Source organism: Hypanus sabinus, chromosome 16, assembly GCF_030144855.1.
Source record: "Hypanus sabinus isolate sHypSab1 chromosome 16, sHypSab1.hap1, whole genome shotgun sequence".
In the NCBI taxonomy this organism is placed as follows: Eukaryota; Metazoa; Chordata; class Chondrichthyes; order Myliobatiformes; family Dasyatidae; genus Hypanus; species Hypanus sabinus.
In genome coordinates, this window is record NC_082721.1 from 49,994,608 (window position 1) to 50,013,764 (window position 19,157).

The 19,157-nt window shown below is 40.9% G+C and overlaps 1 protein-coding gene across 1 annotated transcript; it reads right to left on the reverse strand.

The window, feature by feature from the left end:
- Positions 1-252: 252 nt before the first annotated feature.
- LOC132406284 (E3 ubiquitin-protein ligase TRIM11-like) lies at positions 253-13,215 on the reverse strand. Its single transcript, XM_059991710.1, has 6 exons — positions 12,658-13,215; positions 5,927-6,022; positions 4,534-4,767; positions 3,351-3,373; positions 1,683-1,831; positions 253-816 (listed from the first exon to the last, which is right to left on the reverse strand). The coding sequence occupies exons 1-6, from the start codon at positions 13,213-13,215 to the stop codon at positions 272-274; spliced, it is 1,605 nt and encodes a 534-aa protein (XP_059847693.1). The 3' UTR covers positions 253-271.
- Between the last annotated feature and the right edge of the window lie 5,942 nt (positions 13,216-19,157).

Genomic DNA, 19,157 nt, shown 5'->3' on the forward strand with positions numbered 1-19,157 from the left:
CTTTAGCCAGAGGGTGGTGAATCTGTGAAATTCGTTGCCACAGGTGACTCTGGAGGCAAGGTTATTGGGTGTACTTATGATGGTGATTGATAGATTCTTGGTATGTTAAAGCATGAAAGGTTATGGGGAGAAAGCAAGAGAATGGGGTTAAGAGGGAAATGGATCAGCCGTGATCAAATGGCAGAGCAGACTTGAGGGGCCAGCAGCCTAATTCTGTTCCTATGTCTTATGGTCTTATTTTGCATACACTGTATAATCAGTACTGAACTTATCACTTGAGAATGCATAGAGACAAGGATGTGGTGAAATCAGCCACTCCCAGTGCTGGGTGGAGGGGTTTAGTGAACAGTTGTTGTCGAAAGGTGTGTAAAGGCACTAATTTCTTGTCCACCACACTGTAAAAGGAAATCATTCCACCTTCAAAGTCCACATACACACCCACCCTGCTGGGCATCTGAACAGTCAGCGTGGTAACATTATCATCATGCAAGGCTGCGAGACTGCCAGGCTCAGAGTATAGGCACCATGACTCCTTGTTTTGTCCCAGGGAACATTCTTTACCCTCACCCTTCCGTCTCAGGCTCTCGTAACATACACCGATATCCCAGCGGCGGCGCTCTCCACCCACCTCCACCTCCCAGTAACAGCGGCCGGTGCTCACTCTCTCCGTGCATACAACCTGCCACCAGTAGTTGAACCTCTTGGGGCTATCAGGGTAAGGCTGCCGGTGTTTGGAACCCGACACAGACCGGTTACCATCAGACAGGATTAGATGCGGAAATGCTGTGCGAGGGTCCAGGCTTGGCGTCTGTCCATCTTTGAGGCAAAGGAGGGGCTGAGTGAGATTATGGATGCTGAAAGCTAGAGCTACAAACAATCTGCTGGAGGAATTCTATTTCGAGTGGCCTCTGTGAGGGGTTGGGAAGGAGATGTTAACATTTCAGGTTGTGGCCCTACATTGCACACAGAGAGTTCCAGCTATGAACCCCTGACAAAGTTAGAGCTCATCTCAGTATGGGAGGCACCCCTCCACTGCTGCTCCATCAAACAGTGCTCCTTAGAACACACTTGGCCCCACACACGAAGGACTTACTTACTGTCCGTTACACCTTCTGGCGTTTAGGGCAATAATTAAGGTCCTCTTTCTGTCCTTGGCCATCATACTGTCATATACAAATGTAGAAGGATTTTCATTGCTGTTTCTGCAACAGTTTTGTTGACCATTTAGGATAGTTAGTCCTGAGCTGAATCCCAGAACCTGGAGCTTTGACCTGTTAGGTATGGGTGACCCTACCAAGACCAAAAACATAAAGCGCTGACTCCAGCAAGCATAACTGTCCAGGTCATTGAGGTATGCAAGCCTCCAAACCACAACACAGTTGTGGTCCTCTTAGAGGACACATGAGGAAGCATGTCATTAAACTGGAAAAGTTCACAAGTATATTGTTAGGACCGTAGAGCTCGAGTTATCAAGAGAGGCTAGTTAGGCAGGGATTGTTTTCCCTGGAGTAAGGGGGTTTGAGGGCAACATTATAATTGTAGGATATCATGAGGGGCATAGATATAGAGTTTTTCTCCCCACAATAATCAATCCCCTGTAAAGCACTGCAATAGTCTTTCACTCACATCTGAGCTGTAGGTGGTTTGTATTTGTGGTGCTCTCTATTTTTTTAGATACTTACACATACTGACCAGGAAGTTACTGTCCAGGGTTGGTGTGGGTGCTGCCACGTACTGCCTTTGGACCCACTCTGCCAGCCTTTCCACAAGGGTTTTACCCAGATCTGAGGTGGGGGTCAGTGCCATGAAAGGTTCAGATGCTTCCTTCATTCTACAGAAGAAAAAAACACTTCCTTGTCACATTCCAAACTACTAAAGAATTACATTTCAATCACAATATTTTTATTGATTTGAAAATTGACTGGCGAAATGAACCAAAGTTTTCCAAACAACAAGAAAGTTAATTGTTGTAGGTATGTTGATTGAGGAAAAAATAATGGTTAATGTGATGGAAGATTTTGCTTTTCTTTGACTAGAGTCATTGGATCTTTTAAATTTACCCAAAGGGTTTACAAGATTTTGGTCTGATATTTCTTTTAAAGGGGGCCTTGTAGAATGAGACTGCACTAACCTGGTATTTGCACAGGAAATAAAAACCTGTGTCCTCAAGTCTGAGATGAGAGTGAGGGAGTGGGTGTGCAGGAGTGTGAAATCCCTATCCACTGAGCTGTGGTTGACATACAAATCATAAGCCAGCCAGTCCAATTCCACTCAGTTTTCAGATAGCTCCATTCCCCAATGTCCCTTGTTTGGTATCTGCAGCCACAAGACACTACAGGTTGAGTACCCCTTGTCTGAAAATCCAAAACATATTTTTGAGCACTGACATGATGTAAAAGTCCTCAAGGTGCTGGGAATGTCCCAGGTGATGTGCAGTCTTTTGTACACCTTAGACAGTTTTGAGAAATGACCTCACATATGGAATGTACCAAAGTTAATGAAAAATAGAAAAACACTAGTGGAAAAATAAAGATCTTGATCGTATGTTGAAAGAGTGAATTCTCAGTGTTGGAATGAACATGTGCTGCTTAACGATATGCCTATCATAAAACAAGCAAAGATCTTCATGACAAATTGAACATAAATGTGAATATTCAGCAGCTGGCTGCAGAAATTTAAGAAAAGGCACGCCTCTAATGTTTAAAGTGCTGATCACAAAGCAGCAGAGAAATCCATTGATGAATTTGCCAAGATCATCGCTGATGAAAATCTAATACAAGTTTCAGAACAAATCTACAATGCTGATTTTTTTTTAGGTTTTATGTGAGGTATAAAACAAAGTTAAATTCCAATACAGTGTACTGTAACCTTTTAATCAAAACTTGGCATCATAGGTGGAGACTGAAAGCCTGCTTCTTTTACCCTTCACCCATTACATTTTCATTATATCAGTGGTGGGTAAGAATTTTATACTGTTAAATACATGTGTGTTTACCGATAGCACACAAATTCAGAGTCGGCAATGATGGCAATCCCAAGCAATCTTATTATATATTAAAAAATCTTAACTCTGAAACACTTCCAGCCCCAACCATTTTGGATAAATCATACTCAATCTGTATATGGAAATGCCTTGCTTCTTATGGCTGTGTTGCTTTATAGTCAGCAGTGGATTAAGCTTTTTTATTGTAAGACAGCCAGTGATACTCAATTGTTAACAACAAATGTTGATGAGTACTAAACAACCAGGACAATAAATGTAACAATGCAGAAATGCACACTTTCATTAAGTTTCTGGTTGATTGAGTGGGAATCATTTTGGTGAACTACATAAAATTTCTGCCTCTTACCTGTCTGCCATTGAATTAAGCTGCTATAATGAAGAACACAGAACAGTGTGAATAAATGTATTAGAACTATACATCCAAATCAGAATCAGGTTTAATATATGTCGTGAAACTTGTGAACTTAGTGGCTGCAGTACAATACATGTTAAATATAGAATAATAAATTACAGTAAGTATATATGTATATTAAATAGTTAAAAACAGTGCAAAAACCAATACGGTAATAAAATATACATTTAATAAATTTTATAAAATATCCTATTTTGGTGATTCAAATAGTGATTATTTCAAATAATTTCATAATAATTTTTACTTGTTTATTTAAGCTGAAAATGAGAACACTGAGTCAATGAAGGCAAAATAATTATTGAGTTCCTTACATTTCTTGATTCTCCCAGTGTTTCATCACTTGTAAGAAGTGTTTCAGGATGCATGTAGTCATTTACTCCTTTCTTATATTTTCCTGTTTTTTTTTACAACGTGGGAAGCCCGTTTATTCTATCAAGTCTGTCACTTCTCAGAGCAATCCCAATGTTCTGTTTAATTTGTTGTAATTTATTTACTCTCACATGTCAGCCAACCTGCTTCCATTCTTCTGCCACTCATCTACACTTGGAATAATCTACAGTAGCTAGATAACCTACCATCTTGGCTGTGGGATGTGGGAGGAAACCCATGCACTTACAGGGAGAATGTGTAATCTCCTCACAGACAGTACTGGAGATAAAGATCAAACTCAGGTCTCCGGAGCTTTAAGATGACTAAGTTTTTGCTACTTTTCATCTTCTCTGGGTTACAAGATACATCTAATGATTTACCTTTTTTTAAAACCAAAGATTGCTTCGATCTCCAGCCAGCCTTTCAGGTGGGTTAAACTGCAAGGTACCTCTAGTAGTACAGATGAAAACTTAAACATCTCAAGTTAAATTCCTTCATCTAATAAAGATTATTATATATAGGAATTTAACTTTTCATTCTCCAAAAAACCATCTAATTGTTTCTTAAGCCAATCGTTTTGGCCTTCACTGTTAAAACTGATTCATAAACTCTTATCCTTTAGTGAAAAATCAGCCAAGTTCTGAGAAGAGTAAGTACATGTTTGGCACAGCTTTGTGGGCTGAAGGGCCTGTATTGTGCTGTAGATTTTCTATGTTTCTATTTATTTTTTAAGAGACTAGGCAGGTACCTGAATAAATGAAAGTTCCCCATTGTGCTTCAGAAGTTCACTGAGATCAGAAAAGGACCTTTCAAAGTCTCTCACTTTCCTTTCAAGTTCACTGATCTTGCCATCAATCTCGGTGACCATCCGGGTTTGCTCAATTTCCAGGAATCGCAGAACTCTTCTCTCCTCCTTATCAATGTGCTTCCTTAGTGTCTCGTATTTTGCTTTAATTTTCATTTGCACATTTCTTTTCACACTCTTTGGAAAAAAGAAGTTTTTATCAGCTATTGTTGATCATTTCCTTGGCCATTGTGAAAAAACAACTGAGTGTTATAAGTGTTATTGGTGCCACATGTGAACAATTCCTGTTTAGCCATGGCTAAGTGTCACCAAAGTGTCAGTGGTGAGGGGCACAGATTCTCACCAATTTTTCTCACTTCTTAAAGGCAACAGTATTAGGTGTGATTCTATGGACAAAGGGTCACACATACACATTTGAATGTTAGTGGGCAACTTACTAACATATTGGCTGACTCTATTGTTTGCTCACTAATCTCATACACCTAACAAGAGGGAATCTACAGATGCTGAAAATCCAAGCAACACACACAAAATGCTGGAGGAACTCAACAGGCCAGGCAGTATCTGTGGAAAAGAGTAGAGACAACATTTTGGGATGAGACCCTTCTGCAGGACTCATACACCTTTTACTTTGATATTGGATAGCAAGTGGAGGGAAAGATACTTCAACTGATTCAGGAAAGTTAAGCCAAATCTTTGGTAATCCAAACCAAGATCAATTTACTCAGCATAGAACAGACTTGATACCTGGGACCAGGTATAACATGGCTTCACCACACATAGCATGAGTCTGCTGAGTCATCTGGTAAGAAAACAGAGTAGTGCTTGATGCTGGAGGTCTGTGATTAGTAATGTTTTACAGGGACCCATATTGGGTCCTCTGTTGTTTATATATAAATGACCTGGATGAAAATGTAGATAGGTGGGTTAGTAAGTTTGTAGGCATAGGTAGAGTAGATAGCCAGTATCTTTATACCCCAGGATTGAAATGTCCGATACCAGAGGTTGTGCATTTAAGGTGAGAAGGGGAGAAGTTCGAGACCCATGGAGCAAGCTTTTTTATATAAAGTGTGGTGGTTGCCTAGAACACGCTGATTGGGGTGATTGTGAAGCCAAATATGATAGAAGCATTCAAGAGGCTTTCAGATACAGTAGGCACATAAACGTAGAGGAAATGGAAGGATATGGATATTATGTAAGCAGAAGGGATTAGTTCATTTGGGTATTTGATCACTAATTAGTTCAGCACAACACTCCCTGTGCTTGCACGATTCCATGATCTATGTTGTAGAATACCAGCAAGATTTGTTCTAGCTGTCCTATGACAGGATCCTACCTGTGCATTGCTCTTCTCTTTGTGAAGATCACTCAGAGCTAATTGAACAGTTTCAACGTTATTTCGGATCTTCTGAAGCTGATGTTGCAAATGATTCTAAAGTGAAGCATTGAAAACATGATGAGTCAGGTTTATTAGCAATTTCACATTGTTCCAAAAACATGCATTTAAATGTGGAGAAAAACAAACCATATGAAGTTCAAGACATTGTCACCACTGAACAGAAAGGGAAGCAGCCATCTGATTTGCGGGTAAGCACACACCCAGGCAATTCAATAAGTTTAGTAAATGAAGAACCAATTAATTGGCCTGTGACACACCATCAGAAACAGAAGATCAATAAGCCCTGTAATATGACTATAAAAAGCAATTCCCCTTAAAATTCCTTTCTCTCAACTGAAACCTGTGCCCTCTTGTTTTTTAATTCCCTATTATGGGAAACAATTCTGACCACCCTATTTATATGCGTTATATTTTTATATACTTCCATTGGATCACCCTTAAGCATATCCAGTCTCTTCCCATATGGTCCTCCTGGCCAGGCAATGTCTTGACAAATCTCCCCTGCATGTTTCCAGCATGACTCTTACAGTAGAGTGGAGGCCAGAATGTATTACCATACTCATAGGCAGCCTAACTGGTGTCTTGTAAAGTTCCAACATTATGTCTCAACTTTTATATTTGATGTAACAACCTATTGAGGCAAGCACATCATATACCTTCTTCAATACCCTGTTGCCACTTTCAGGGAACTACAAACTTGAATCCCCAGATCCCTCTGCTCATCAACATTTCTTAATGCCCTTCTATTTACTGTACGTATAGCTCCTGTCTCTACACAAAATGCATCACCTTGCACTTGCCAGGATTAAATTCCACCTGCTAATGTTCTGCCCAATTTTCCTCCTGATTTATGCCCTGCTGTAGCCTTAAACAAGATTCCTCACTACCTACAACACCACCAAATTTCATGTCATCTGCAAACTTACTAATCATTTTTCCTACATTCACATTCAAGTTGTTAACATTTTTTCCACAAACATCAAAGGTCAAGCGTCCTTCTCTGTGTTACACCATTAGTCAAAGACTTCCAATTAAAGTCTGAGCTTCCACCACTACACCCTGCCTCCAAATACCAAGACAATTAGGCATCTTGCCTTGAATCTACAGTAATCTACTTTAATCTTCTGGTGAAGAACACCATGCAGGACTTGACAAATACCTTACTAAAGGTATTGCCTCCATCAGTCTTATGAATTACTGCCTCAAAAACAAACCAAATTAGTGAGACAGGATCTTCCTCTTACAAAGCCACACCTACCATCTCTGATAAATCCTTACTTTTCAAATATACACAAGTTCTATCTCAGGAACATGCAGCCAGGAGGTAATGAACTGGGTCAGGTCACAGATCTCTCTGTGGGTCAGCATCTGGGAGACAGTGACCACTGCACCCTGGCCTTTAGCAGAGGGTCGTGGTGGAGGGAGTGCATTCGAATTGGAGGGTTGTGACTAGTGGTGTCTCACAAGGATCGGTTCTGGGACCTCTACTTTCCATGATTTTTATTAACAACCTGGATCTGGGCGTAGAAGGGTGGGTTGGCAAGTTTGCAGATGACACAAAGGTTGGTGGTGGTGTGGATAGTGTTGAGGATTATCAAAGATTGCAGAGAGACATTGATAGGATGCAGAAGTGGGCTGAGAAGTGGCAGATGGAGTTCAACCCGGAGAAGTGTGAGGTGGTACACTTTGGAAGGACAAACTCCAAGGCAGAGTGCAAAGTAAATGGCAGGATACTTGGGAGTGTGGGGGAGCAGAGGGATCTGGGGGTACATGTCCATAGATCCCTGGAAGTTGCCTCACAGGTAGATAGGGGAGTTAAAGCTTATGGGGTGTTAGCTTTCACAAGTCGAGGGATAGAGTTTAAGAGTCGCGATGTAATGATGCAGCTCTATAAAACTCTGATTAGGCCACACTTGGAGTACTGTGTCCAGTTCTGGTCGCCTCACTGTAGGAAGGATGTGGAAGCATTGGAAAGGGTACAGAGGAGATTTACCAGGAGGCTGCCTGGTTTAGAGAGTATGCATTATGATCAGAGATTAAGGGAGCTAGGGCTTTATTCTTTGGAGAGGAGGAAGATGAGAGGAGACATGATAGAGGTGTACAAGATATTAAGAGGAATAGAGTGGACAGCAGCGCCTCTTCCCCAGGGCACCACTGCTCAGTACAAGAGGACATGGCTTTAAGGTAAGGGGAGGGAAGTTCAAGGGGGATATTAGAGGAAGGTTTTTCACTCAGAGAGTGGTTGGTGCATGGAATGCACTGCCTGAGTCAGTGGTGGAGGCAGATACGCTAGTGAAGTTTTACTTGACAGGTATATGGAGGGATTTAAGGTGGGGGGATATATGGGAGGCAGGGTTTAAGGGTCACAATAACATTATGGGCTGAAGGGCCTGTAATGTGCTGTACTATTCCATGTTCTAGGTTAGAACTTTATTACTGAGAATGTAGAAGATGAGAGGAGATTTGATAGAGGTACACAAAATTATGAGGTATAAATAACTATATAACCATATAACAATTACAATATGGAAACAGGCCATCTCTGCCCTTCTAGTCCGTGCCGAATGCTTACCCTCACCTAGTCCCACCGACCTGCACTCAGCCCATAACCCTCCATTCCTTTCCTGTCCATATACCTTTCCAATTTTACTTTAAATGACAATATCGAACCTGCCTCTACCACTTCTACTGGAAGCTCATTCCATACAGCTACCACTCTCTGAGTAAAGAAGTTCCCCTTCATGTTACCCCTAAACTTTTGCCCACAAACTCTCAACTCATGTCCTGTTTGAATCTCCCCTACTCTCAATGGAAAAAGCCTATCCACGTCAACTCTATTTATCCCCTCATAATTTTAAATATCTCTATCAAGTCCCCCCTCAACCTCCCATGCTCCAAAGAATAAAGACCTAATTTGTTCAACCTTTCTCTGTAACTTAGGTGCTGAAACCTAGGTAACATTCTAGTAAATCTTCTCTGTACTCTCCCTATTTTGTTAACATCTTTCCTATAATTCGGTGACCAGAACTGTAAACAATACTCCAAATTTGGCCTCACCAATGCCTTGCACAATTTTAACATTACATCCCAACTCCTACACTCAATGCTCTGATTTATAAAGGCCTACATACCAAAAGCTTTCTCTTCACCATCCTATCCACATGAGATTCCACCTTCAGGGAACTATGCACCATTATTCCTAGATCACTCTGTTCTACTGCATTCTTCAATGCCCTACTATTTACCATGTATGTCCTATTTTGATTAGTCCTACCAAAATGTAGCACCTCACACTTATCAGCATTAAACTCCATATGCCATCTTTCAGCCCACTTTTCTAACTGGCTTAAATCTCTCTGCAAGCTTTGAAAACCTACTTCATTATCCACAACACCACTTATCTCAGTATCATCTGCATACTTACTAATCCAATTTACCACCCCATCATCCAGATCATTAATGTATATGACAGATAACTTTGGACCCAGTACAGATCCCTGAGGCACAAAACTAGTCACCGGCCTCCAACCTGACAAACTATTATCCACCACTACTCTCTGGCATCTCCCATCCAGCCACTGTTGAATCCATTTTACTACTTCAATATTAATACCAAACGATTGAACCTTCCTAACTAACCTTCTGTGCGGAACCTTGTCAAAGGCCCTATTGAAGTCCATATAGACAACATCCACTGCTTTACTCTAGTCATCTTTCCTGGTAACCTCTTCAAAAAATTCAATAAGATTTGTCAAACATGACCTTCCACGCACAAATCCATGTTGACTGTTCCTGATCAGACCCTGTCTATCCAGATAATTATATATACCATCTCTAAGAACAATTTCCATGAATTTACCCAGCACAGACGTCAAACTGACAGGCCTATAATTGCTAGGTTTACTCTTAGAACCCTTTTTAAACAATGAAACAACATGTAAACAACTTTAGTAATGGAAGGTAGCTCATCAGCTCCTTCTCAAAGGCAATTAGGAATGGCAATAAATCCTGATCCTGACAGCATTACCTCAAATTCAAAACACATCAATTTCACCTCTTATCCACTTTAGCACAAATCTTTTCATCTTGGAAACATTTCGCCTTTCCTTCATTGCTGGGTCAAGATCATGAAATTCCCTCCCTAACAGCATTGTGGGTGAACCCACACCTCAGGCACTTAAGCAGTTTAAGCAGGCAGTTCATCACCACCTCAAGGGCAATTAGGGATGGGCAATAAATGCTGGCTTAGCTGGCGATGCTCACATCCCACAAATAAATTTTTAAAAATCTGATTCTTGCCACTCTTTCTACATTACTTTACATAACTCATTTTAAAATTTTATCTCTAATATTTCCTTTCTTGGATGGAACCCCATCTGTGTAAATGTTAACTATTTCTCGCTTTGCAGGTACTGCCCAGTCTGCTGAGTATTTCCAGATCTTTTTTTTTGCCAGCAACTGTATCATAGAACATAACATAGCATAACATAGGTACAGGCCTTCTGGCCTACAAAATCTGTGCTGTCTATGGTACCACGGTTTCCTGCACGAGGTCTACATCCTCCAATTCCTGCCTGTTCAAAATCTGTTTAAATACCTCTAAAATGTTGTTACCATATCTGGTTCTACCATGTCACCTGGTAGCACATTCCAGATACCTACCATACTCAGTGTATAAAAATACTTCCCTGATCACATTTCCTATAAACTGTCCTCCACTCACCTTAAAGTTTATGTCCCCTAGTATGCAACATTTCCACCTAGGGAACCGGCTCTGGCTGTCTACCCTACCTAGACCTCTCATTATTATTTTATATACTTGTATCAGGTTATTCTTTAGCTTTTGATACTCCAAAGAAAACAATCCAAGTTTGTCCAACCTCTCCTTATACCTACAATTCTTTAAGCCAGGTGACATGGTTGCAAATCTCTTCTGCACCTTCTCCAAAGCTGCCACATTTTTACAGCAAAGGGGCATCCACAACTGCACATAATACTCTAAATGTGACCAAAGCAAAGTTTTATACAGCTGCTGTATGACTGTACAACTTTTGTATTTAACACCACAGTTGTTGCTTCACCTGCCAAGTATTTCCAGCAGTTTCTGTTTATCTCAGATTTCCAGCATTAATGGCCTGATCTCTGGTACACTGGAGAAGCCAAATGCAGATGAGGTGACCACTTTGTGGGAACCATGCTTCAAAAGTAGAGCCACCTTGAATGTTTTGTTACCTGTCATTTTAATTCTCCACTCCCACATTGATCTATCGGTCTGTGGTCTCCTACACAGTTTGAAAAGCCTAATGCAAACTCCAAGGGCAACATCTCAATTTACCTCTGTCTTAAACTTGAGTCTGGGTCAGCGCATTCAGCCATCTGTGATATTGGCTCACCTATCTATCTATCTGTCTATCTATCTATCTATCTGTCTGTCTATCTATCCGTCTGTCTATCTGTCAACTATTTCATAGTTGTTATGCACAAAGTTTCCTCCCAATTTACCCCTATTAAACTTTAGGAATGAACAGATAATCTCATTTACAGCTTCCCTAAACAACAACCCTGTCCTCTCCCTCAGTGATATTCACTTTGTCTTCTCCATCTCTCCTCATCCTTTCCACAGTTCTAACGAAGGTAATTTTTTCACAGGGAAGTTGATCTGTATGTGAAAGGAGGTGCCAGGGGAAGTGGTAGAGTTGGGTATAATTACAAAGTTTAGGAAAAACTTGGGGAGGTATATGGATGTTTGGAAGGATATGGGTCAAATGCAGGCAAGTGGAATTAACGTAGATGGAACTTGGTAGGACAGGGACGTTCTACTGAAGGGGGTCTGTTTCCTTGTTGTAATAACTTAAACTTTTCCATTCGGGTATCTGTTTCCCTCTAACTGTCCCACGTTGTAGCTGCTTCACAGACGCGGCCTGACCTCCAGGGTATTTCCACATTTTCTGTTTTATTGCTACTGGCAAGAGCATAAACGTCTGTGGAAAAGTAATTGGGACATTTCGGTTGTGTAACGTTTTCTACTAGCCTCCGTATCACCCAATCCCACCGCCCTCACTGAGTGGTTCCCTACTTCTCAATCCCGCCACCTCGGCGGATCATTCAGTGGGGCAGCCCCTTCCCACACTTTCTCAACAAACCCTCTTACTCTGAGAACTCCTGCTTCTTTACCACACCCCTCAGCTTCTCCATCCTCCCTGAATTTTCTCAGACATCCTCCCCGGTCACTTCAGCCATCGCCGATTCCCTTGTATCTTTTTGAAGAGCCTGACGTTGTTTGTTGAGCCGACGGTGCACCAGGGAACCGCACACGCCCTAGCATATTCATTATTTATGCAGATTTACAATAATTCGTGTAAACCTACAGAGCCCAGAGAATGGACAATCGACTGCGTTTACAATATGAAAGCGGTGGCCGTTGACTAGAACACCTACTTATACCAGCATCAAGTCCCAGGCATGATTTGACTTCACAGGTGTCGACTACCATTGGCTGCGGTGCCGAATTCAACACTTCACATAAACTTAGCTTCTAGCTTATATTAATGGTTCTTGCAACAAAACATAAACAAAAGCCGCAATTAGCAAATTTCACCGATTTAAACAGGTCAAAGTAAAAACTTTGCAGCAGACACCTCGTCATTTTGTGTCCATTCCGCCCTTACCCTCAGCTCCTTCTCTCCTTCGCTGATGCTCTCGCAACGGTGATCCTTGTGTTTCCCAATTAAGGTACAGAGGGTGCAGACACACACTTGATCATCTTTACAGTAAATCTTCAGCAGCTCCTGGTGCTCCGTGCATTTCCACCGGGATACGTCTGCAGTAGGTTCGATCAGGAGGTGGTTTTTGAAGACGGCGCTCTCGGTGTGGTGCCTGAGGTGCACAGCACACATCGAGGCTTCGCACTTGAGACAGGTTTTGACGGCTGACCGTGTCTTCTGGGTGCAGTAGTTACACAGAATTGCGTTCTGGGAGACCCCCAGAGCCAGGTATCTTTGAACAATGTTCGCCAGCTTTAAATTCCGTTCCAGCGCCGGCTTCTCACTGTATTCTGTCCTGCATTCCGGACACGAGTAACTGACCGTAGCTGACCAAGTCTCTTCGATACAGGTGCAGCAGAAGTTGTGCTTGCAGTCGAGAACGACGGGGTCCGTATAGATCTCCAAACAAATCGCACATGTCAATTCTTCTCCCAAAGCATCCTGAGCTAAACCAGCTGCCATCTTCAAGGCGGAAGATCGCTGAAATGTGGAGCACTGCTGTGTTTTTAACATCTGTTTGGAACAATTGATTCAGCAAAACAGCCAGTGATTGTGGCCCCTGGAGGGCAAGGGCGTGTGGAGTGTAGCTGTTTACATCACTCCGGAGTTTTACTAAAACACCCAGATCTGAGAACAAAATTATTAACAAATTTACACCACGAATAATTGTAAAAGCAATTAAAAATGCATGTCATTTTATTGACGAGCTAAATCAAGTACAGTCTGATTTCTCCAACCTGATGGCATGAACATTGATTCCGTTAATGCCCCTCCTCCCCGATATATTTAGTCCCCCCCCCCTTTTTTTCTCTCTGCCTGTTCTCCATCTCCCTCTGGTGCTCCCCTCCCCCTCCCGTCCCATGATCCTTTCCCTTCTCCAGCTCTGTATCCCCTTTGCCAATCACCTTTCCAGCTCTCAGCTCCACCCATCCCTTCCAGTCTTCTCCTATCATTTTACATTCCCTCCCCCCACCCCACTACTTTCAAATCTTTTACTATCTTTCCTTTTGGTTAGTCCTGACGAAGGGTCTCGGCCCGAAACGTCGACGGTGCTTCTTCCCATAGATGCTGCCTGGCCTGCTGTGTTCCACCAGCATTTTTGTGTGTTGCTTGAATTTTCAGCATCTGTAGATTTCCTCGTGTTTACAGTCTGATTTGATTACTTTTCAGTTTTAATACCATCTGTAAAAAGTGCTAATTATTCGGGCACATTATTAATCAAACCCAGAGTCTACAATGGAAAGAAGCAACGAGAATCACATTCATTGTAATGGAGGAGGAACGGGTGCACCTAAATCGTTATTTGGAGCCCACAGAAGTTGCCGTCGGTACATATTTCTACCTATAGGTTAGTTGTGGTTTAGCGTTCGTACTGATACAAGCATATCGACCATTCAATGATCACCAGTTTTGCTGCCATGAAAAAAAAACATTAAGCGAAACTTATAAGCATGGAATCTAATTCCACATAATTATAAAATTCATTTTTAAAACAAGCAACAACCATTCATTTTAAAAATAGGCAACCAGGATTTTAACCATCTTTACATTCAAAGGATGAATCACGGACCCAGTAGTCTACCATCAAAATCCAGGGAGAAACTTAACTGGACCAGCTACATGAGCATCCAAGCTAAAAAAGTAGTCCGTGATTGCATGATATCTCGGAGATGGTGAAGGCTTTCGACTCGCGATTGGTCAGGAATGTAAAACTTGAGTGTAGCGACACCCAGGACGCTCGATATCATCCACGACAAAGAAGCCCACTTGACTGACACCATTCACTATAAGAGTAGAGTGCTTGCAAGTATACAATCTACAAACGCTCAATCCCAAGAACCAACGTTCCAGCTGCGCGAACCGACCATTGCAGGAACATTTTTCAAGGCCCGAAAACTGTGCGGCACTTTTTTTTTGTAAAAAGATAACATAAATATTCAGAATGCAATTTGAAAATCCACATACTTTTGATTTTATTTATTGAGTGTTGTAATGAAATACAGTACAAAAAATCTTCCACGTAAACTTTTTCTCGTGTTTTTATTACAAATCTATTGACTATGAACACTGTCTGTTACTTTCGCCTCCAGATGAAAGATACGACTCAATCCTCATTAGATTATCCAATGTTCCACTTCTAGTTTGTTTCTGAATTTACATTTGATCGAAATCATGACTGAAAAATCCGTTTTCAGTCAACACTAGAAGCTTGAGATGTTCCAACGATGCCAACAAGAACTGAGTTATTTAAATTCTGCATTTTTTAGCACGCAGTTGAAAGTCTTAATTGTACCAGACATTTCTCAGAAACAACAAATTTGAAATCACAGTATTGCTGCCACATTTTTGAGGCAACGCTTTCGTCGTAGTTCGTAATAGTAGCTGAGTATTTGTTTTAAATCAAACGTACAACATTCTCTTTGCCAAATTCAAAATCAGTTGTGTTTGCAATAGTAACTGGGTCAAAATAGTGCCATTCACTTAACTCATCTGGAAATCTATTATCAAGTGATTGCTCATTCCTTGAATAAATCGAATAGGCGAAGTACTGTATTGATGTCAGAACTTGGAGATGCAACCAGATCACGATATCGCCAAAATACTGTTACTATAGCTTGTTTTTCCAAACTGCAGTGCTTCAGTTGTATTCAAAGTTTTTTGAAGGCATTTACAGATGCCAAATCTTTTGGATTTTTCAAAATTTCAGGCAGTAGATGCTAATTGGATCCTTACATTAACTTGCTTTTTGCAATACTGTACTGGATCAAATTAACATTATACGCAAAACTCCAGCTGCGCGGCAACAAACTCTTTAGTGTGCGGGAGCATTTCAATTACTGCGTGGCCGCGCATCCTAGTGATCTCTATGAAGTTGCCAGGACTTAGGAAACCTGCAAGTTCCCTATAATTCACAAATCATCCTGTAAATGTTGTCAGTTGTCCTCAGTTGTCACTGGACTAAATGCTGGAACCCAAACAGAGCATCAGTAATCAGGTTATTGTAAGTGCTGCTTTATAACTATTGACTATTCTTGGGAGTGGTAATTGATCAGATCGTTTTTTTTGTCCATAGTTCTTCATTTTGAGTGAATGTTATCAGTGTGGCAGCACATTAGATTTGTCAACTGTAGCTTACTAATGAGATCACCCTATTTTCACCCTTAGAGTTCAAATGTTCCATCACATAAAGCATAATACTAATTTAAATATGGTCTGTTTACACACATTGGGACAATAGGAATTGGGACTGGGATAGGAATTTAATGGTGAAATATTTTTTTACTTAAGTATCTTTTAAGAGACTCCTGGATGGATACGTGGAGCTTAGAAAAATAGCGGGGTATGGGTAACCCTAGGTAATTTCTAAAGGACATATTTGGTGCAGCATTGTGGGTCGAAGGGCCTGTATTGTGCTGTAGGTTTTCAATGTTTCTATCACAGTATGTATAGAACATAGAATAGTACAACACATTACAGGCCCTTCAGCCCACGTTGTGCTGACCCTCAAACCCTACCTTCCATATAACCCACCACCTTAAATTCCTCCATATACCTGTCTAGTGGTCTCTTAAACTTCACTAGTGTATCTGCCTCCACCACTGACTCAGGCAGTGCATTCCACGCACCAACCACTCTCTGAGTAAAAAACCTTCCTCTAATATCCCCCTTGAACTTCTCTCCCCTTACCTTAAAGCCATGTCCTTTAGTACTGAGTAGTGGTGCCCTGGGGAAGAGGCGCTGGGGTATCCACTCTATCTATTAATATCTTGTACACCTCTATTATATCTTGTACACTCATCCTCCTCCTCTCCAAAGAGTAAAGCCCTAGCTCCCTTAATCTCTGATCATAATGCATACTGTCTAAACCAGGCAGCATTCTGGTAAATCTCCTCTGTACCCTTTCCAATGCTTCCACATCCTTCCTACAGTGAGATGACCAGAACTGGACACAGTACTCCAAGTGTGGCCTAATCAGAGTTTTATAGAGCTGCATCATTACATCACAACTCTTAAACTCTATCCCTCAACTTGTGAAAGCTAATACCCCATAAGCTTTAACTACCCTATCTACCTGTGAGGCAACTTTCAGGGATCTGTGGACATGTACCCTCAGATCCCTCTGCTCCTCCACACTACTAAGTATCCTGCCATTTACTCTGTAGTCTGCCTTTAGACTCATGCCTGACACTGACCTTCAGACTACAAAGCCAAAGTTAACTTAAAACTGTAACGGTTAACTTAAAACTTTAGTGTTTACTTTCAAACAGTAAAATTTTAGTGTTGGCAATTAACTCTGACCAAAAGCACTATTTTCCAATTTTGATAGATTACGTAACCTGAAATAAATTTATTGTTAGGTTACTGTGCTTCTGTCTACTTAGTTGTTTTACAATGGTGGGTGAAGATGAGAATCTCACCCCAAGGCAATGAGCGATCCATCAACCTGAGGCAGTGGGCTCTAGCAGACATTCTTGCACACATATTGTTGAACTGTCAAGAATATGTACTTTATCCATTCCCTAAACTCACTAGTCCTTTGTTGACAATTGCAGGAAATATCAGCATTGTGGGTATACGCTCATGTACACTCATACTTGTCATATTTGTTGAAGTGCACAAAGTTTCAAAATGCTGTAATAAGGGCAAATAGAGCTTCTTTAATAAACAGATTAATTCACAAAGCAGCACAGAATATTTGGTACCATTGAAATGTAGCTCTGAAAACTTGGGGTTTGAGGATTTATTAAATGGGGTGGGGTGAACATGAGATGCTGGCAATCTGAAAAAGTAGAGAAAGCAGAAAATACTTGACTGGTCACATAGCTTCTATCGAAAGGAAGTTTCTCGTTTCAGCTTGATGACTTTCATTCGTTTCTCCACTCAATCAGACATTTCCTTAGTTCCCTAAACCTCTCCTTTCTCTGTGATGTAAAACATATTTGATTTCTATTATTTCCTAATTCTGGTAAAAGGTCATTTCTGTTCCTCTCTCTATAGGTCCTGCCCGATCTGCTAAGTATACCCAGCATATTCTGTCTCCATTTGTTTGAGGACTTAATTATCCACGGAAGGAAAAACCACCCAGAGACAGTGTAAAACATATTTTTGTGACAGTGACAGGACCAACAGCAGATTTCAACAAGTACAAATAACTAGAATGGAATAGTTGTTAACTTTATTAGTGTTCACCAGTGTCCTAGCTCACAACATATGTATTATATTCTATAAACCCATTAGTGAAACACTGTAATTAGTTTACTTAAAATTTACCATAGTCTAATTTCGTCTTATAATAATGCCATAAAAGTTTGTACCCAACAACTTTTAATGAAAGCTAGAGAATTGCCACATGGTGGTAGTATAGTACAACTCAACCTGGGTGCTCAAGGGTCTAGTCAGTGGCCTAATCATTAGATCCAGAATGGCCTTCAGTGGACCACATTATCTGCACAACCCACCAGAATTCTTCAGAATAATTTCAACTCACAGGAACTAATCTCATGTTCATGATTTGACATTTAGTTCATTTATTAGTTCTTAATTATTCAAAGTGCTGTGTTGCACACACCAAGATGCTCCCATGTTTGATTAATGCCAAATTAATGATCACAATTGGAGAAATTGACAGTTCTATGTTCCTCACATTTGATTTTTGTAAAAAAAAATGTTAACAAGTTCAGTTATTGTTCCTCTCCAGCACTTAAAAATAACTTCAACTTGAAGGATGTCATTAAAGTTTCAAAAGCAGTGTAGTTTCTGAAGGATCAGCTGAGCCTACAAGCTATTCTCAACCCACACTGAAAATTTCTATTTGAGGCAGAGCCTGAACTACTTAAGGTCAAAGAAAGGGACATAGTAATGGCAGGGAAGATATGGAACCCAAATCCATAGAATGTTGAGTTCAATTGAATAGGGATGTGCCACATATGAGTGAGTTTCCCAACCTCCTCCCATTGCAGTTATAAACTCATTCCTCCCATGTCACTAATGACTGAATGACTAAGGGTTAATTTACTGAAAGAGATTCCAATTGTTGACTTGGCTTCAATGTCAAGAATGTCATTTTACAGAGATCCCTTACTATGTCCCTCTTTCAAGAAAATTATTGAACCCTTCTGAATTATATGTGAAACTCACTACCCTGGCAATTAGTCAAAATGAATTTAACAAATGCACTTAAAATAAAGTGTGGTCAAACAGCTGGGCCATCACAATGATCTAATATGGCACCTGGACTAGATGGGAGCATGTGGAACCTCACAAGTTCACCTGGACAGAGCTCTGGAGAGCCAAACCATTGTGCATCAAGTTTCTCATCCAATCAGTCTATGATGTTCTCCTAAGCCCAGCCAACCTGCACAGGTGGGGCATGGCAAACACTCCAGCATACCAACTGTGCCAGA